General features: G+C 40.7%; 1 protein-coding gene across 1 annotated transcript in view; it reads right to left on the reverse strand.

The window, feature by feature from the left end:
• cdh23 (cadherin-related 23) overlaps window positions 1-22339 on the reverse strand; it is a 184721-nt gene that overhangs the window by 157482 nt on the left and 4900 nt on the right. Inside the window, exons 2-3 of the mRNA XM_085800592.1 lie at window positions 15066-15153; window positions 11972-12046 (exon numbers count right to left, since the gene is read on the reverse strand). Of these exons, the coding sequence (XP_085656718.1) occupies window positions 11972-12046; window positions 15066-15144 (154 nt within the window). The 5' untranslated portion in view covers window positions 15145-15153. The remainder of the gene's footprint in view (window positions 1-11971; window positions 12047-15065; window positions 15154-22339) is intronic.

Genomic DNA, 22339 nt, shown 5'->3' on the forward strand with positions numbered 1-22339 from the left:
CCTCACTACTACCAGAACTGAACCACTGCTTCCCATGAGACTGACAGGTAACAGCAGCATCAGAGAGAGACAAGGAGACACAGAGGTAAAGACAAAAAGACAGGGAGGACAGACATGAAGAAGAGGGGTGGGATGATAATTGTCCAAAAAGCTTGGCTGAAAATGTGCTAAAGCTGACCAGCAGAGGACTGCAATGCAGACATGCCAGGGTCTGTCTGAAGTGTGTGTGTCTGTGTGTGTGTGTGAGACAGAAAGAGAGAGGGTAAGTGAGTGAAAGTGGTGTGTGTGTGTGTGTGTGTGTGTGTGTGTGTGTGTGTGTCCGTCCAGATTGTTTGCTACGCTCCTGCCTAAATCTGATGACCGGCTGCCGCCATTACAGCTTTTTTCATTCTGTAGCACGCCACACTTGTTTTATGGATTATAAATGAACTCGTTATCTGTAGTGCTCATTAGCTTCAGGTCCTAATTAGCCAAAATTAATATTGTTTCCTGACAAAGACATTGGCACTGGCAAATTGGCAATTGACCTCCTTGGTCAATCTGGAGAGAGGGACATAGTGACAAGGGGAGACAAAAAACAGTGGAGGTGAATAGGAGAGCTGGGCAGTGACAGCTGCTCTGGACTCATCTCTCCCTCTCTCCCTCCCTCCCTCCCTGCCTGCCTCACCTTCTCTTGCAGTGTCCTGCACAAACTGTCTCCTCTCACCAAAAAGCAGCTCCTTAAGCAGACATGCTGCACTATCATTACTGTAGCCACAGAACCATGTCAGGTTTGAGTTATAATTGAACAGTCTTGGTACAACACAAGCAGCTAGGTGTTTTGGATGTTAAGTGTGTGGAAAGTCGAAGCAGAAAAGCTCAGGATTTGTCCGTAAATGGGACTTCTTACTGGAGACAAACTGCTGCACAGAGGAACAAATAGAAGAGAAGCTAAGGAGAGAGAAAAGACGACAGGCAATCTGCCTTATTTCTTCAAAAAAATAAAAATAAAAAGATCTGAGCTTCTAAGGACGCCTGTTAAATGTCAAACACCTTCTCGGCTGTGAGATAAGCGAGAGGAGTTCAATTATACTGCTCACTCTCCACTAGTGCGCAAAACCACACACATTAACACACGACTATAAACACAACACAGACCTCCACACACTTGCATGTCTTCTCAGCCTATCACTGCCTACAGCTAATATGCACAGATTTAAAAAGACACTTCAGTATCAAAAGACAGAAAGAGCAAACACCACATTGACAACATATGTATCTCCACTGAAAAGGCTAGTTACATCACTTGACAGTGATTGGCAACCTACCGAGAGCGTAACCTAGGTGAAAGGACGCAAGTAGAGTGTGAGATCATTCTCAGAGATCAGACAAAAGGATCAAGACACCAGTAAACAACAGCAAGCAAATCTGAACTGGTCTGTAAATGGGGGACATAGTGTGCAGTCACCCTACTTGTCAATTAATCCTATCTGGCACCAGCATGCTGGCCTTTATGAGAACAAATGTCAGCTTTCAAGACAAGGACGAGATAACCTTTCTTCATAGAATGCACAGCAGCCTCAGGTGACCAAAACTGATATTACGCTACACGCCACTAATTTAAACTGATCCAGCATGTCATCTGCACTATGATTCAAAAGGTTTGGCAAACTTCTGATATTAACCAGGTTTTGTACTTAAGTACACACAAATTTGAAAACACTTTCTGTTGTTTCCATCCCAGCAGTTGCTAATGCAAAGGAAAAAAACAAGAATAATCAGCTTGTTTGGGCTCTGGTCTTACAAATAATCAGGAATCTACAGTAGGCTGCGAGTGTAGTGGCGGCGGCAAACAATAGGGCTGTGCAAAATATGGTATAAATATATGGTTAAAGACAGGTTCTTTCTCTCAACAGGAACTCATATTTTGAGCAATATTCAGGACATTATGCACAGTTTTTTTTGCTTTGAAATCATTTCTAGTTGTCTTTGAAATCTGTAACCTTCTGATTTTCAAAGACTTTTCCTTGACATTTCCCTTTCCTCATTTTTTCCAGTTTTTTACATCTTCTCTGTAATTGCAGAAAGTGCAAAATGATCTTTTTTCTGTGCTAAAAACACTTTCTGAGGAAGTGAGACCTATGTACGAAACAGCAACAATACATTTTCAGTGAGTCAGGACACTGACTGCCGCATGCATTTACATCTTCAAAGAGGCACAGAGAAACTGGAAAAAAAACACATGCAAGCAACATACACAAACAGACAGACACACACGCACACACATCCCTCCTCCTTACTCCTACAGCTTCCCTGCAATGGAGCAGAGAAAGGTGGTCGCTGATGTGAAACATCAATTTCCAGGTTAGCTGCTCTGCGTGGCTCAGGCAGGTATCAGCCGTGACCCACCTGGGCCAGATAAGCAGCTGCAAGAAGCTGATCTGCCACCCAGCAATGCACCTCTCAGTGCTGGAGAATGGAGTAATGTGTGCTCACATACACACAGGCGTGTGCTTGTGAACACACACGCGCACGCACACACACACACACACACACACACACACAGACACAAGTAAACAAATAGTAAAACCTGAAACAATGAATTAAACGTAGGGGAAAAATGGAAAACGGTAAAGCAAAAAGAGTTATGTTACTTTTTCATTGAATTAATGATTGTTTGAAAATCATAAATTTCTCCTAATGAGGTTGAAAATATATGTCCTTGCAGAAACACACACACATATGCAGGGTGAAGCACTGCTCAAGTAGAGGGTTCACCATGCTGATACTTTGATCATTTGACTTGCTGGGATTAAACTGGGTTCAAACCTGAGGCATTCCATGTACCAGTCCTACATGGAAATATCCACACACAAATGTGTACAAACAAACAAACTGAACTCTGAGAAGATGCTGATGATTTGAGGTAATGAAAAAGAGGACAGGTAGAGTTACCACCAAAATACAAAAATACTGGGATCTTCCACACACACATACACACACACACACACACACACACACACCCACAAGCAGTGATAGTCAAGTGTCTTTGATGGTGTGTCTACATACACGTATATGCTGGACACAACATACACACAGATATTCATTTGAGCCTTGGTTTCATTGGAAGCCTAAACGAGTGTTGTGTGTGAGAACTTTTAGGTGAGGTAATGTACCAACCTCCACCATCACAGCGACGCCCGTCAGCACAGCGCCGTGTGTCTTGGCAGCACTGCTCAACCTGATGTCGCGCCACTTTCCCACAGACAATTTCAATTAACTTTTACAACACAGACAAATATCACACACACAGCCTGGAGCTCTTCACTACATTTCCCCATCTTTGTCTCTGTCTCTGTATTCTTACTCTGTCTGATCAACACAGGAAAACTTGAATAGAATAGGGCACAGACACATGGAGAGAGAGAGAGAGAGTGTGAAGTGTCTAAGATAGCCTCTCTAAAGAAATACTAAACCGTGCAGCTGAAACTGAAGCCCATGTTGAACACTGATATTTCACCTTCCCAAGGTGATGATTTAAAGGGGGACCTACAATGACTAAGCAACAAAGGCTGCTGTAGTAGTCAGTCAAATGTGGAGATGGAAGGTCATGGTCAAGTGTCCCCAGCCCAACTGTAATTCACTGTAAGTGACACGTGCACAGTAAACACTAAGTGACCATTCGTCTAACCCATGACACAGATCAGCCATCACCTAAACTTCTTACCCCAAAACATATGATCTACAGATCATGTCAAAATAATAAGTATTGAGCTGAGCTGAGCTACCCAGCAATAAATATAGTATAGGTAAAACTTAGGCCATCATTCCTTTGGATGGAACCACATGTTTAAACTTAACCTTTATTTTGATCTCAACATTCACCTCTAAAGCTCTGACTGTATTTTGCACAGTTGTGACATTATCATGCTGACAAAATGTGTCCAGACATATAAACACCTGCCAAAGTACTCAAACCACCTCTGTGGTAGTTCCTGCTACAGTGGGTGACTTCAGGATCACATTTTGCCACAGTGACACACGCACAGACTCGCAAGGTGAAAACAATAGCAGCCCTGCTGTTGTGGCTGGCAATTAGCTCCACTTCATTGCAACATTAAAAAACGTGCCTATGTAATGCATCAGTAATAAAATCTGATAGTTGAATACATATAATACCTAACTGTGAAAGGACCCATAAGCATATGACAATAAAGATTTGAATTGAATAATGAAAAGTTTCACTTTTCACGGGTTTTTACAAATGTATAAATAAACACATGAAATGTAATTTTCCCATCATCGGTTTAATTGTATTTTGTCCGTTTTGTTTAGAAAACTCTTCATATATGTGAAGCTGCAATAGGAACAAATAATTTTCTTACACCATTGCCAAATTTTGTTATAAAGACTAAACATTGAGCTAAATGTTCTTGTTAAAATAATTGTTTTGCAGTGGAGGTAGAAAAGCAAAAGCCACATATCTAGAAAGAAAACAAGATGAGAGAAACATGATTAAAACTATGTATATATTGTGGGATACTCAGAATTCGTGGAAACCCAGAAGCAATGTTGTAATGAGAGGCCAAAGTGTTGCAATTGTTTGTACGGGCCATAATAACACTAACACATCACGTGCTGGGTAAGTGCAGACAATATAGCGCAGCACAGCGTCATGATGGATGGTGTGTTTGCAGACACAGCTGAACCGTGGACCCTATTATTTCCTGGGGAAGGAAGGGGGGAGCAAGCCACCACGGGGGAGAGATAAGGGATGATTGACTAAACCAAAACAGAGGTCCCTCATGGATGGCAGCCTGCTGGCATTATTGGGGAGCCACTGTGGGAGTCAATGCAACAGCTCAATGACAGCAGAGAGCTGTCACGAGAAGTAAGAAGATCAAGTGTATCCCCTTCCAAAAACGAGGTGGTCGAGGAATCTTTGCGTGGAGAAGAAAACTTCCAGTCATTAAGAATATCTCCTGGATACGTTTGGACTCATCTCCTGCTAGGATCAGGTGGTACAAACCTCAACACAGAGGAATACTTCACTTCTGCAGCTGGTAGATAGGATTTCTAAACCTGAGATACATCAGCACAGACAGAGACACAGTCACTCTCACACTCATGCACATAGCACATCCGCCAACTCACACTCACAAATGGTGACAGATACAACGGCAGTAGCCAGAAATGCAGAAAGGACAAACACATTGCATTCCAATTAGGCTAAATGGGGGCTGAAAGTGGGAGCATAAACAGACCTGTGGACTGCGCTGTAACAGACATTAACAAATATCTAGAGCGCACATCCTGCAAGAAGAGACTACTCTGGATTTCAGCCAACATCCAACTGCCCCCTCCTTTTTCTCCTGACAATACCCTGATTACACTTTTATCACTGCTCATCTCTCTCTATTTCACTAAGCACTTTTTGTGCTCCAGTTTCTACTCTAGACTATCTGGTCTGTTAAAGCAAAGGACGGGAGTATTTTTGGATATCTTCAGGTCTTCTGCAATGCAATCTGCCAGGTGAGGTAATTTCCGTTTGATTTCAAATGTCAAAAAGAGGGTTCATGTTCACTCTGGATGTTTCCTAATGAGGAAAACTTTTAAGGTTTTAAGGTGATGGATGGAAGCATAGGACAGTTGGAAAGAGGGACAGGGAATGGGGAAATGGAGAGGGGGAACGACATGCAGCAAAGGGCCGCCGGGGGAATTGAACCGGGGCCGGCTGCAGTGAGGACTTCAGCCTCTATATATGGGATGCCTGCTCAATCTATTGCTCAACCATTGCAATTCTTATTCTCCCCTCCCCTGTTTTGTTTGTTTTTCCTATATGTGTACATGTCAAAAAGGGGATGAATGGATAAAGACCTGTCACTGCTTTGTGAAATATTGTTTGCTTTGGTAGACAAACCAGTTCTCAAAATGAAAATGTTAATCATAATAATTATTTTTTGCCTTTCCAAAATTACAGGGAAAAAGGCTGTGTATTTCCTAACCATGCCTGAATAAATCCCTTTTTTGTGTGTTTATCCAAAAGCAGGTTTACTGAGCATGAATAAACCAGAACGAGTCTGATCTTTAGGTCACTGAGCAGAGCCACTGGAGCAAATGAGGGATAAGTGCCTACCATCACTTGCCCACTCACCTGGTGGCATGAAAACATGCACTCATAGACAAATATGGATACTGCAATGGCCTCTATTAGTCTAAGTGCGGTCATCACGATTTTGGCTACAAACTACTTCACAGTATGTTCAGTATTACATTGCTCCACATGGATGAAAAGTGTCAGAGCACAAGTATAAGAGCACAGGAGAAAGAGAAAGAAAGGTATTTGTTAGAGATGTTTTAGAGGGCTCAGGTCGTAGCTCAGACTCAAACAGAGTGCAAGAGCATGAGCATTCTTGAGTCTCCTCAACAGTCCTGTGTAAATCAGCTGGTCTGTTAGAGATTTGCACCGGGAGAGTCAGATAGGAAGGGAGGCCATTCTCTCCCACCAGGTAATGGTCTGGCCAATCATTTGATCAACAGCAGAAAAAACAAAGTCGAGGGGCCTTTATCTCCTCTCAGATAAAGGCCCTTTATCTCCAGCCAAGTGTCACTAACGGGGAATCAAATATGGATTTCCCAAAAACAAACAGCTAGAGCCTAAGACCAGCATTAATGTCCTTCTTTTGGTGTTTTTACAAGGGGTTTCAATAGTGAAGGGATACAGTGATAATACATACATATTGTGTTCCCATATATTACTATTCAATTAGCAAAGGCATTGGAAACCCTTTACTCTGAAACTCTAAGGTAAAATACCTGAAGCTAAAGAGCAAAGGCAACCCTCATTGCTCAGGAATGAGGGTTAAAAGCGAAGTGACCTTAGACTTGGCTTAGAGACAAACTTGAAATACCTGGTATGTTCGGCCACTTGGGGGCAGCAGAAATAACATGTGGACAAGGCACTAATTTAAGATAATGGTGAACTTGTCAGCAAATAGTTGCTCATGTACACATCCAGCAATTAATCAACAATGCAAGCACAGTGTTTCTCGCTACCTGGTGAACAAGTTGGTTTTTAGTCTCCACTGTAGTCACCACCATCATATTCAATACCTAAACACTCCACTGTTAACCAAACTATCAGTCAATTTATACCGTGTCTGCCTGTTGTTTGGTGCTACTGTAGGTGGAAAGTGTACAATACGAGCCTGGGGTTTAGTGAAAAGAGATGCTTTCTACAATTTAAAACTACACAAAGCAGGAGTGAAACAACGGTAAACTATACATCATAGATGGCAGCCTGCTGGCATTATTGGAGAGCCACTGTGGGAGTCAATGCAACAGCTCAATGACAGCAGAGAGCTGTCAAGAGAAGAAAGAAGCTCAAGTGTATCCCCTTCCAAAAATGAGGTGATGGACTCTTTACGTGGAGAAGAAAACTTCCAGTCATTAATAATATCTAGTTGTAGAACGCACTTGTCTTCACTTTAAAAAACCCAAGCTCTCACTGTAAACTATACATTTCAGTAAAACTGAGCAAACAACAACTTTTGTTGCAAATTCTCTCTAGGTTCAACTTCAACACTACACCCAACCATGTTTATTGCTTTCATATTAATTTCACATGTGTTTTACTGTTCTGCAACATTTCTTAACACAACGTATTCACATAGTCATATTTAGTCAAGGTTGGCTTAAGAATATGTCTATTAAACAGACATAACATTAATAAAAAATAAAATAAATATGAATGATATGTAATATTCCTAACAGGTAACTTTGCTTTCAGATATTATATGAGGCTTCTATTCCAGGAGGCTTATTTCAAATCAAGATAAAGGAGCTTTTAAACCAGAAGGCCATAAATCTGCAATAGCTAGCAATAGTTAAGAATGCTGCTTGTTTATGAGCACAGGCAAGCTAACACAGTCAATATACTGACTGAGTCAGAAAGCTGTGAGAGAAAGAAAGAGAGACGGTGTCCGGAGGAGGGGGTGTTGACAAGCCGTAGTTAATGTGGAGTACGCCAGGCAGCTGACAGTGGGGAATTGGCTGGGGAGAGAGTACACAGACATTATCAACACGTTTAGGGGAAAGCTTTAATAAGTCATTCCTTGGGGCTACTTCCTGCTCCTTAATTATTATTGAATTAGGAATGCCACAGAGCTAATTAAAAGTGCAAGGTATTTACTGTGGCAGAATGTGAGAATGTGAGTGAGAAAAGGAGATTGAGGGAAGAGACATGGACACCGAAGAAGTTCAGACAGATACTATACGTAGAATTTACATGCCTAGTTTTGGGGCACAAGACTAAACAAGTTAGGGCTCTGCCTCTGGAGTGTTTCCCTGCAGGTGTTACACAAGAAAAGAAAATATATAGCAAAGAAAATAAAGTGCATTAGGGCTCTCAAATAGGCTGGAGTTGGTTTATGCTGCCTCTAAAATAGCTGAAATTGGCAGATAACAATGCTTCAAAAGTCTAATTTGTTCACTGTCTGATCGAGCGGAAAAAGAAAATGAGTGCCACTTTGTTTTCATCATCCTTTTCTATTGGGTGATCTTTTGTTTAAAGACAAACTATACAAGTATTCTCATGGATATGAATGACTCACAATCACTAAAATGGTTAATACTTTCATTCATTCAAGAAGAAGAATACGGCTACTGTAGAAACCCCTCTCCTGTTGTACTATGGGGCTTATTACTTGAAAGAATTGAATTTGAATGTACACAATAGCATATCCCATATAAACGTACATGTGTTGTAATAATCTTAGTCTAATTTAAACATTTAAATTTGATCAGACAGTGAAGCCTTATGCTCAATTGCCATACTACAAGCTCTACACAAACCTTCCCAGCAGAGTGTGGAAGTTTCTTATTTTGAACAAATGTTGTGTTCTTTCCACAAGTTAATTACTCAGTAGAGAGCTTAATCTGCCGAATCAGGGCAAAGTGGATTAGGAGATGAGAGCGTTTAATCAAAGTGTTCTTTCAGTCTAATTACACATCCCATTTCCTGACACAACACATACTGTTATCTGCCACTACATTTAAACATGGGCTCCTCTGTTTAGCTATCCTCCATAAGAGTGAATGAACCCTCTGCCTGGATGTGACAAAAATGAAATGAAACCACACATATTACAATAAATGGACACATTCACTTAGTGAACACACATCCATACAAAAATGAACACAAATAGAGTAAAGATGAAATGTTCTTCTTGGAAATAAATCATTGTATCACTGCAGTGCTCAGCAGACCACTAATACAGCTTAATCACACATTATTGGGGAATAAAGATTTCACTTGGGTTTGCTCTATCAAAATGAGGATTTTGTTTTTGCCTGCATGAAAGACAATAAAAACTGAGGTCAGAGGTAAAAGGCAGCTCATGTGTTGGAGGTGTGAGTTCATGTTGTGTGAGGGCTGGTACTGTAGGCTACACATGCCTCTACAGCATATATCTGTGCAGCATCTTTCAAACACCCTGTGTCGGTTCTTGAACCAAACCCCTTGCTGGTAAGATGGGGAGGCGAGTAGGTGTAGTCTCAGATCAAATATCTATGCTGTGTTTGGATATGATCCTTCATCTCTGATAAATAATCATGTGCTCCAGTCTGCCATATAGAGCTGAGGATACTGGCTCTGTGGTGATGAACTCAAGTCACTGATCTGCTGCCTAGACAAGGCCACATAGTGTGATGAGTGTGTGCACATACATACAGACCAGTTTGAATTTAAGAGAGTGTGCTTCACTTGTCTCCATTTGGTCTATACAGCATCAATAGGTCTATTGTGCACGTGTCGGTCAATTAATTACTACACACTTGATCTTGGTGTCACCTCACACAACCTGCTCACATGTTGTATGTTGTTACATCATCACTTGGCGTTAGCATAACAACCTCCTTAGTAACTGAATAAGACCAACCGTTAAGGCTCTGGAAACCTGATAACCTGATCACATCATGCAGTTTGGCTTCCAGTCAGTCAGACAGGCGATCGTTTTAGTTTATCTAATTTGTGATTTGAAAGGAAAAAAAATGCAATAAGTAAAGAGGATTGTATGAAGTTTCAAATACAATTAATCTGTAACCACTGCACCCTTAAAGCCCAATTTAACAATCTTTTATTCGCTGCACAGTCTTGGCACTGAACCTTGAGTTAGAAAATATGTATAATTAATCTGCATTTTATTCAAATCAAGAGTAAGAACAATGTCAGCACTGAAATTGCTGCTGGGCTCCACAATTAAGCCAGTCCACTAGATAAGTAGCCTTTAGTTTTTATGAGAGAAAACATGTTAATATTTTGAGTGAAAAGGATGTTATACTGTTCTGCATTCACACTCTCATTCACATATCACGTACTAGGCTGTAACAAAAATACTTGGCTGTTGTGGGAAAAAAGTTTAGATCCCCACAGCTCAAGCTCAGTTAAGACATGGTATTAGGGTTAGGTTAAGAGCAGGGTCTAGGCATTCAGTTGTGACGGTAAAGGTTAGGGTAAGGTTGCTCCCATAGGATAGTGAAACTAATCTCTCTCTCTATGTGTTGGCGCGCGCGTGTGTATGTGAATTAGAGGGCTTCCTAGACGAGGACATCTGCTGAGCTAATAAACAATAATCTTGACAAATTGTCACTGTCCAATCACTCAGCCCACCCCCATGATCACAACATTGAAGAAGCAATCACAGGCCGGGCAAGGGACATGACTGACAGCTCTCTGGACCATTGGAAGATGTTGCTGGACTGAAGCCCAGCTGCCTGAGGAGAGGACACAATGATTCATGGCCAGAGGGCAACCTGGACAGAGTAGTTAGGGAAATTAGCAGCACCACCCACCAATACATACATGCCCTTCAGTGGTGAGAACACCAGCTGACTGGATGAAGAGGTGGCCCTCTGCCAGGAACTGCTTAGTAGCGCTGGACAAAGTTGCCAAACCAAGCAACTATGAGGGCAATGGTGTTTGGTGTCATAGTGATGATGATTTAATGTTTGCTCAATGGGATACTGTAACCTTTCCTGGCTCAAGTCCAAAACATACAACTATGATGATGATGATGGAGATGATGCCAAGTGCAATGGTTGACTGTGATAGTAATCATAATCAAGGCATGGTGGTGTTTTTGAGTGTTCATTATGACCCCAATAAAATGTGAGAAAAGAACACATATGTATATCATAGGTAGACCAGCCTGCAACTGTAACCAACCAACAACTCTGAAGGTGTAGAAATACAAGGGACCACTCCTTGATTCAGACTAGGTGTGTTGACAGACTGGTAGAGAGTAAAGGTCATGTTATAAAAAAACAAACCTCACAAAAATCAATCCAAGATAAAGGATTTTAATTCCAAGCCACTGACACCTTCGGAGATGATGAAAGGCCAGACATCTCCAAATTGCCCTGTCAATCACTGCAACCACCAAAAATGAAATAAATAAAAAAAATAAATAAGAGAGGGAATAATGGTTCCAGGGGGAATTGGACTCAACCATGTCTGGTGTACATCCCAGAACCCCCAACCAGCCATAACAGCAGTGGAACACAACATGTAAACAAGTTTATAATAACATGGAGACATCATATCTGGCCAAACACCAACACCAAGGTGTGAAATATACAAGACAACCCCCTGTTTTCTCTGTGATGGCTACATATTATAGAGAATCTCTCAGACTACCAAGCTCTAGAGTTTTCCTCTCACACATGCCAAATTCACCAAACAAAAATAAGCACACACACACACACACACACACATCGTGATATGGGGACATCCATTGCTATCACTGTCAGCGTCTATTATGACATCTCTCTTTGTTTGTTTTTTTCTACTCGGTTTTATTCAAGAGATACAGAGGACAGAACATTTCTGTGCAAGGAACAAGCTGACAAAGCCATCCACAAACATAGCTTTACTGTACTTTGCTTAGACAATGTAACACATCAAATGCAAGGCTGACACCCCACAGAGACTCACCAATGGGCATGTCTTCATAGATGAGAAGGTAGGTTGAGAAGAAGTAGTTTAGGAAACGTGGTGGCTGGTTGGAGCCTGTAGTGAAGAGACAAAGAACATTATTTACATTAAATAATAATAATTTCATATGTTGCTCTTGATATCAAAAGGGTCTTTTGCATTTATTTTGCACAAGAAGAAATTCATTAGGCAATCCATTTCAGCAACAACAGTTTATTTGAAATAGGCCTACAGTATAGAGCTGTGTAATTGAGCAATATTTGTGAAATGATCTTGGTAAATATAGGTTAAAAAAAAAATCAAACACTTAAAACTGAAAAGAAAATAGCATCAAATTGGGGCATCTCATTACAGTGCATCCTTGTTTCACTGTTCAATAAATCCAGTCTGTTTTCACACCGATTCCCAAATGATACATTGCCCCTCCCTCCACATGGCCATTGTAGCAAATTCAGTGGATGACAACGAAGTGGTTGTAGCAAATATATTCACTGCACGTCATTATATAAGAGAGGCTATGTGTGGATAAAAAAGGGAATCTGTGACATGATTGGAAGCTTTCAAAGGCTGAAATTTCAGTATTATGAGAGGTTTCTATTTATTTCTGGTCCTCCACTCCTACCCCACAATACGCATAGATTTATCTTTCTCTCAAATACCTCTATCAGGGATATATGCCTGACTAGACTGAACTGCATCAGCTGTACAGGTAAAGCTGTGCAGGAGATATCATTAGTTTTAGTAACTCTAGGTAGCATTGGTTTTGTTAATGAAGTCAACTCTTTAATTCTGCAACCTCTGAATGTTATACAGTACATGTACTGTAATGTAAAATGGATCAAGGACTCCGTCTTTGTCTTCACAAACAGGGCAAATCCAGGGTTAAGAGGTAGCTGATTGTATTACATCCAAAGAGCAGAACAAAGTCCACACTAATTATCTCTGTCAAATATTAAGACATCAATGAGAGCAGTAAGATTGTTGGTCCAAGAGCCTACTCAGTATACATGCATCTGAGCAGCTGTGGTAATGTTGAGACTACCCTCCCTCAGGTTAAATGTCTGTCAGGCTTGTAAACCGATGTCTTTAAGTGTTCTTCTGTCAGCTTCTCTTTTTTTTGCATGTTTTCATTTGTTCATTGCCTGCATTGTACGTGTATTAACTGGGCCTTCAGTGTGTCGTCAATCACTCAGCAGGGAAAAAAATGCTTTGCAGCAACATGAAATACTGTAAGCAGGGAACATCAATTACATACTGTGTTATACTGTTGTCACTTTTGGTGATTATTTTCATGCTTTAATATAAAATGTTTACATGGTCTGTGTGTAGGTAGAGTCATTTGTGCAATCCAAGGTCCATGAAAACCATTCAGCATCACAATCAATTTTGAACACTTATGGATAGGAAATATTCTGACAATGAATGGTTAGGTTTTCTCTTTTTGTGTGTGATAACAAGGGATGAAAACAACTCGGTGAGTCCTTATTACCCGTTTATTCACAACAGCAGACTTTTAAAGGACCTGTTAAAGGGTTAATGGTGGTCTGTGCTTGGGCGGGGTCTGTGGTGTCAGAAGGCAGTGTGATACAAGCTGTTTTGTTGAGAAGATCAGGGAACAAAGCTGATGGTCTTTGATCAGCTGAGCTGGGCAGCAGACCACAGAGATAGTGAAGCGAGAGAAGGGGAGGCCAGTCCGTTTGAAGTGAGGGTGCTTGATGGAGTGAATTGGTGCTTTGAAAGTGGGAGCTTTTCATTCGGTCATGTGCCCGTCTGTGCAGAAGAGATGCTCATCTCTGATTTGCCAGCATCACTCTTGGTGGGTGCCAGGGACATGGAGCGAGCTTCTTGGGATGGTGGGTGATGATGAGGAGGGTTAACAAGCTCCCGTCCATACCTGTGGCTTAATTACTGCAAGGCACTGCATCGGGGTTGCGTAGCGGAATGCAGATAGATTACAGCTACAAAATAATCAGAGCAATGATCATCAATCCAATTTGCTGGATCAAGGAGGTAATGCTCAAGAGTAGCACAGGGTCAATGTGCTAATGAGTTGCATAGAGTAAGTGTGTGTGTGTGTGGGGGTGGGGGTGGAGGCGGGCGGCTTTGAGGAGAGAGCAAAAAAGAAGTGATAATATAGAAAGCAAACACAAAGTGAGAGGCAAGAGGCTGAGGCACTCCAGAGACATCAGAAAAAGCTTGATAAACTCATTGTGCTTGATGGAAAGAGGTTGTGGCATTCACTTAATAACTCTCCCTGCTGCTCCAGAGTTGTGTGTGATTGGAGGTGTCTCCTGCCCGTCACTGTGAGACAGTTACTGTGATTTTCCACAACAACGAAGCACTCTCTCTAAACCTCTACGAGACACATAACCAGCACGGAGGCAAAGGTTTTTAAGTAGTTTTTAGACTGAACAATAATGTTAAGACATTATGCGAAACAGACAGAGGGGGAGCAGAGAGAGGAGAGTAAGAGTAAAGGAATGGCAGAGATGGAAAAGAAATAGACCATGTAAGGGCCTGAAAAGAAAAGGAGTGCAGTGTCAAGAAAAGGTAAGGGAATACATGATGTGTAGAAGGTAAGATAGAGAAAATCTTTTCAGGCAGTTAATAATGAAGTGAGCTGAGAAGGAAGCAGGAGATAGATACTGTAAAATTCTGCCATCAAATCTTACTGTACACTGGAGGGTATTCATATTTTACCAAGTCACTGATAAGGACATTAATAAAACCATTTATTTCGATTCTTATATTCCTATTCTTGTATTTGACTAACAAAGGTAGATTTATGCTAAAATGCTGATGCCACAGTGATAATCTTAAATCGTAATTCCTTCATTCAGGAATGTTTAACATATTACTTTTTAGTTACTCAGCTACACTGTTGCGCACAAGTAGCTGCTGTGTAAAATCACATTTCCCTGTAGGCTATTTCTCCACTATGAGGTATAGATTAAATTGAAATGTATCAATAGTTACAGACATTTATGGTCATTGTGTAAATCATCTAGCGTAGACTTTCCACTCACAAAATAAAAGTCTAGTCTTTGTGGCTTAATACGTATATTTTCTTTATATTCAGGACTTAAAGACTCACCTTCACAGAAAGAATGGAGAAAGAGGAAGGGAAGGAGGAGCTTGGCAAATGTCATCCTGCCACCCACACTCCACGACATCACCTGCACCTGCATCAAACACATACAAAAGCAGAATACAGTGATTTGGTTTGCTAATTATCCACATATCCGCTTTTTCACTCTCTCCACATAACATCTAAAGACATTTCAGCAGCTTTATATTTGGTGGTTATTGTGTATCTGAGCACGAGATGTGATTTTTATAATTAAGGGACAGAAAAAAGATTTGCAAAACACCATGCTTCAAGCAAGTGTGTGTGTGTGTGTCTGCTTGCGGGGTGTGGTGTTGATGAGAGCAAATTCACAGCAACAGCTCATTTACAGTACTCACTGTTTAAAACCCATAATCACGACATTGCACCGTTAATTATCTGATAAAAAAGGAACGCTCTTCTCGTCTTTTGCAAAAAGGAAACGTATAAATAACATTTTAAAGTTGGGTATAGTGCGACGTCACTGTTCCAACTGTAAGGCCAAAACTAATCAAAAAATGGCACTTAACATGTGGAGAGCATAATGAAAATGTTCATGATGTCCTCATTCACAGGTGTTTGTTTACTTTACTGTCAATGTTACTGGTAGGGAAAGCAGCAAAAACACTAATTAACTGTAAAAATCTCTCCCTCCCTTTCGTCTGCCCTCCTTCTCATTTGTTCCCTCTCTTTACTGTCATCACTTGTCCCAGCAAGGTCTCACTGGCCAGCAAACTCGTTCAGTGACAATTTAATTTTGAAGGGTTATCTTTTCAAATCCCTCTACTCTGCAAGGACCACTGTTCTCCAGCTCATGGTAAACTGGTGCAGAGACAGGTCTGCTCGTCCTTGAGGTATCTGATGGCAAAAAGCTAAGTATACTATGGAACCAGCGTGATAAGCAATAAAATACAATGTGCAAGCTGCTTTGCGTCGTTACTTGCTGCCTTGTTGCTGTGGTGCTATTGGAGATACACAATGTGTGGTGGATTCAATTCAGACAAAGCAGCTAAAATGTACAGGTGAGTGAGAAAGAAATGCAAGGTGAAGAATAGGCTGTTATTGGTGATTGTATGTGTGTGTGTGTGTGTGTATGTATATATACACATGTCTCAGACAGAATATATATGTGTGAGTTTTACATTAGCTGTGCATGGGTGTCTGTTTGAATGGGCACATTTGTTTTCATTTGGATTCTTGTTTCCTCAGCATTATTGCATTTCACTTTCTGTAACAATGCGCCCTGCGTGGCCTGCAACTCTTTTTTTACTCTATTTCCTCCTCATCTCTTTGCCCCCTTCTTTTCTTATACACACACATTCATCTATCTTGCCTAGAAGACCCTGTCTCCCCCCTCATCCCCTGTCTTCCTTTCTTGACCTGTGAAATACAACTATTTAAGTAGTGTCAGGTTTTTTGAAAAGCTGGACCCAAGATGCAGAACATGACAGTGAAGACTGGTAAAGTGAATGACGAAAAAGATTTATTTACTCACAAAAACACTAATGCGCGAACTACGTAGGGAAAGTAAAGCGAGGACACAGTGCATAGACAACAGGACTTATGCTGACGAATCGAGAAAGGACAATGGGAAAACACTGAGGTTAAATACACAAGGGAACAAGAAACAGATGGTGCAATCAACACAGGTGAGACACATCAGGTAATCACAAGAGAGAGAACACAGAAAGACAAGACAAGGAACTTCAAAATAAAACAGGAAGACCAGAGACGAACTATGACAAGAGGGTATGTTGACTCAGTGGGAAGCTCAGAAAGCTGGCTAAAGAGGCAAACATTCACTTCCTTTTCTCTAATATCATTCCTGGTGATCTGTATCATAAACACAACTGAGGTAGCAGGACCTAGACACCCTGGAGCACTTATCCAAGCACTGACATACAAAGTTTATCAAACCAAACAACTACAACACAGCTGTAAGACCTAAGGGCAAAATCTCAGTGTTTCCTGTATCTCTCTTAGAAGCTTGGATAGGCTTGATCAGTCTGGATGAGGACAATCAATAAAACCCATCCATATTGAAAAGGGTTTTTTGTGTGTGTTTTCTTCCTGTTTTTAATGCCCTTTGTTGATTAAAAACACATTTCATTGAAAAAGTTGTCTTTTCTGTACCATTTCAACATACCATATTTAACTCATTGTGCTTTAAAAAAAGATGGAAGTAGACAATGCTATTGATTGTCTTGGTAAAAACAGCCAACAACTAATGATGTGTTTTTGAAAAAAAGAAAATCACCATTGTGAAATATCTGCTATATATTCGACCATTCTATGTCATAAACTATAAACTGTTTTCTTGTATGTAACAACATCTATTGCACGTCTGCCCGTCCTGGGTGAGGGATCCCTCCTCTGTTGCTCACCCTGAGGTTTCTCCAATTTTTCCCTGTTAAAAGGGTTTTCCATGGAGTTTTTCCTCAGTCGATGTGAGGGTCTGAGGGCAGAGGATGTTGTTGTGATGACATGTAAAGCCCTTTGAGACAAACTGTAAAAACGGGCTATACAAATAAAATTGCCTTGCCTTGCCTGCCTTGTCTTGCCTTGCCTAGTTTTAGTTCCCCGTTCTAGTATGTAGGAATATCTCAACACACATGCACACACACACAGCCCTGCCTCTTCACTAGCCCTTCCTCCAAATGCTAAAGGACATTTCTGAGATGATGAATGAGTGAATATGAGTGATGGATACTGGTTCAGACAGACATGTTGGGTTTGAGGCAGTCATGGAAAATACAGGCAGTTCTACTGCAGCAGCATCCGGCTCCCTGCTCTCACCAGGACACCAGAACATTCAATCATGAGCATTCTCACAAAGAAAGCCCCCCCACAAAGTTACAGATGCACTGTACTGTAACTAGAGCACTAGGTGGTCACACTGACCTACCTATCTTTGGTCTTGTCTGTATGGACAGTGCATATTACTCTTCTGCTTTTGCTTACACATAAACAACACAAACAGTTGCTCTAAGCTATACAAACATAAAATATTGTTCATAATTTATGTTGGGAAATACCGTGTGCATTTTGCAACAATGACTTATTGTTTGCACTCAACATTCGGAAACTGCACTGTATATACTGTAATTTCATGTGCAACTGGCTGATTTATTGCATTTCTTTATTTTGATGATATTTTAATGTACACATCACATAGTTCATTTTAAAACTGCTGACCAGTTGTTTGTTTTTTTATATCTTTAGGGTCAGTTTACCCATAGATATGGTAAATTACAAAAAGTTACATACAATAATTTTTCATCTTATCCCTTGGCATTTTGCCATGCAAATACATTTACTTTTACCCTGGTTTTGATATACCCACTCTGGTTTTCTGCCGCTGTGATAGGAGATTAACTTGAATTTGTCTAAATAGCATTAAAAGTACAAGTTTGGAGAACTCACACAGAAACATGTCTTTCCACAAAGACACATAGGCAAAATCACTGGCAGCAGATTTCATTGGAAATCATTTTGTATTGCAATCTGTCTACAATATACCAATTGATTATCTAAAATATAAAAAGGACATAGTTTCTATAATGTACAGGTTTCTGAATGTCATTTTTCAGTATATTAAGCAGAAGTCTGTTGTCTTTGTGTATCACTGTTGTGGGTACTAAAGGCTAAGTGGAAGAAAATGCTTTTGGTGACTTTGAGAAATGACCCTCTGAATATCTGATATGCCAATTTGTTCTTACTCAGTAGACCATATTCCTAAATTCACTATTGTTATGTTTCAGCACCACTGAAAATAAAATGATTGAAAACAGTACGGTAATTAGTTTCCATTAAGATTTCTACTCAGGATATACAGATTTATAACACTGCAATCATTTTAGTAACAATGTGGTAAAGGGAGAGTGGTTATGTGGGAGGTGGCAATCAAACCCTGCTGAGTACCCAAGGAACAATAGACACAGTCTTAGCTTCTAAATTATACAAAATTAAAACTAAACTATACTTAAACAGCAACAAATTTACCTGAATATTTAACCAAACAATGGTAGATGCAGATGGAGTTAAAATGAACATTTTATGTGTTGTTCCATACCAGGCCATTTAGCAATTTTGAAAACTAATGTAAAAACATTTGGTTTAGTTAATACATTCAGTGGATAGTCCCTGAAATTGAAGCATATGATAAACGAATATAATAAGTGCAAATGCATGATCTAGCGTTAGATTTTGCTAAGTGCCAGACTGCCAGTAGAAGAGCATGAAATGTTCCAATCGATAAGTTATGGGATGTGGGGAGTAGCAAGTTCTCAGTGCAAGCAGAGTCCTGCTTCGGCACTGTCCCACTCCATCGGCTACACTGTCACCATCTATCAATCCCTCACTTTCTTCACCCCCTCTTTCACTGTCACTGCTCATCTTCTGATAACCCCCCCCCCCACACACACACACACACACACACACACACACACACCACAACATCTTGTACCAGCCTCGGCATTCTCCCCAAGCTTGTCTTTTTCTGTCAGTTTTTCTTTGTTTTTCACTCTTTTTAGTCATCTCTCACTTTCTCTTCCCTGTTCTTAGTCTTATCTACATTGACTCATGTCTCTTCCTTTTTTTTTATTTACCACGCAGCTTGGCTTGTCCAATTATATATTTTTTCTGTAGTCATTTCAAACTGTTTTTCTTTGGGCTAAGCTTTGGCAGATAATTATGTCTCCTGTGCCCTGATGTAAAATGTCAACACAACAAATACATGTCTTCTGTGGGCAATGTACTCGTCGTGTTAAGTGTGGGTCCAAGACCACTCTTTTTCTGCACCCAAAGAGTAATAACGAAGCATATCTCATCTAAACCTTTTTTTTTTTTTTTTTTTAATGGCTATCTTCTGGGTTAGTTGTACAGTAACTGACGTGTGTTTAGTGAATCGTCGGTTTCTGACACTGGTGCAGCAGCAATTTGAAAATTGTAACTATTTTAAGACCATTAAATCATGTCCAATATTTACCCCTGTAATACTTACAAATATGCCCAAGTCCATTCCCTAGATCCAGATTTTAAGACAGAATATTTTAAGGCCTAGAATGATTATTGGGAACACATACAGCTCCCAGTGGGCAAAGCTTAGAGATGAAATCCAGGTCTTTTTAATGAGTTGTGGTCCTACAGCTTATCTGACAGTAATGTGTGATTAAGGCAGTATAAAGTGAAGAGTAATATCTGGACCTGCTGTGCTCTCTTGAGAAAGGCTCGCCTGCCCACATGGCTGTATCTCCTAGCTTACAGCACTCGATATTATTGATTACATGGCAATTGTGTCTGACTTGCCTTCACCTCAAAGGCACTCTCCTCAGAGGGAGTCATGGGCCTCAGCTGGCAGCCAAATTTGGATTATCACAGCAAATCAATGGCAGATTTCTGCCAGCCCTCAGTCCTCATGAAAAAGCCATCACTCATTAGTACAGTGATCACAGACAGATTAGCAGAGATTTGGCTTTGTCAGGGAGGAGCAAGGGACAGCTCTGATGAGCTGAGTAATGTCTTCCTTCCCGCCCTCCTGATCTCTTCATCTCCAACATGACATGACTTTCTGAAAGCCTTACTCAGCAAACCTCACTTACATAACAAGACTGCAATATAAACAAGATGGCATTTGGACTGCAGAACATGTAGTGCTTTCTGAGAAGGAATGATAATCAAACTGGCAACGCAAATTGATGCTGAGTAAACTGTTCACATGTGTGAAATTGCCAAAGCTGATGTGTCACTTTCTAAGCAAATTAGTAGCCGAGCTATATGGAGAAGCAGTTCAGCAATATCCAACAATGATATTTCTTGGGCACATAGGTCTAAAAAACAGTTCATATGGTACATATGCCACAGCCCACATCACAGTATAATGCATGCAGTGTTCACAAGCAACAGTCGTGTTTCATTTTCTCAGTAGTGACAAAATCTTGATTTTTATCAAAAAGTTCTTGCTAATCCAAAGGTCACTAAATAAGTCCAATGAAATGGAAAACATGACATGAATAGCTTCAGTCTCAGTAGAACTGAAACAAGTCCCTGACTTCTTGACAGTGTAGCTCAACAGGAGATCACTAGCTCCCTGACCGGCAAACACAAGGTAGAGGACTATAGGACACATGCCAAGCCATACTCTGCTATTCCACTGGAGATGCTGCCTGCATCGTCTTTGATCCTGTATGAACTGATAGCAAAGCTTCACAAAACACTGTGGGAGAGAAGGGGCAGCTTACAGAGGACCTGGGGAGACAGTAATTATCAGACACAGGATGGAAGTGCTGCGAGGTGCTGCATTACTACACCCTGTCACAAAACGCTTGTGCAGGCACAATTCATACACACCCTGCACTGTGTTGAGCAATATCATGTGTGTATTTATGTGTGATGTATGTGTGTGTGTATGTGTGTAACATGGGGCCAGAGGGAGAGGTGGGGGTTGATTAGTGTTCACTGCCAGAGAAGAGCAGGCAAGAAGCTTCCTGATGTGCCACACACTGAGACGCAGCTGGGTAACAGAGAGTATCGTCTTTCACAAGTGAATACTGAAAAGCATGTGTCTGCAACAGGAACATTCAAACTGACTGAAGATTAATGGTGAAGTCATGTAGGTGCCATGTTATTGACACTCCACTCTTTAGAAAATTCAGTTAGGCTACTGTACATATCTCTGCCTGTGCATACAGTATTGTTTGGTTAACAACTTGACTACATTACTAAAAATTATTTGGATGAATATTGGATAAATTCCCATTACAACACTCAATACAGTGACCTGCAAAACATTTTTAAAGTCACAAAGTTAATTGCTGATTTTCAGCTGATCTCTCCAAATCAAATTTATACACCATGAAGAGCAAAATAAAAAAGTATGTAATATAGGGCTGGGGATAATTTGATAATTATATATATCTATCAATAGACACGTGATCATCCAAAAAAACAGGTCGATAAAAAGTTTGATAGAAAAAGACCTGTGAACACGTGTTCTTCCTGTTTCATAAACCTACTGTATCATGCTGATCCAGGCATGCTCCGTATAGGCTCCTGCCCCCTGCCCCGCTAGCTTAAAGGTAGAGTCTGTAGGTTTGTTCGTTGCAGTTTGTCAACACAACATTTAATGGGCCCCTCCTCTCTGGCTCAACTGTGCACGCCCCCTGCCCCTGACAGCAGTTGTTACTGACCCATGTTCAACTGCTGTTCACATGGAACCCTTCTCCACCTCAGCCTTCAAAGTTCTCCTTTGAATATTTGCTACT

Source organism: Trachurus japonicus, chromosome 15, assembly GCF_045865225.1.
Source record: "Trachurus japonicus isolate A0001 chromosome 15, Traja_1.0".
NCBI lineage: Eukaryota > Metazoa > Chordata > Actinopteri > Carangiformes > Carangidae > Trachurus > Trachurus japonicus.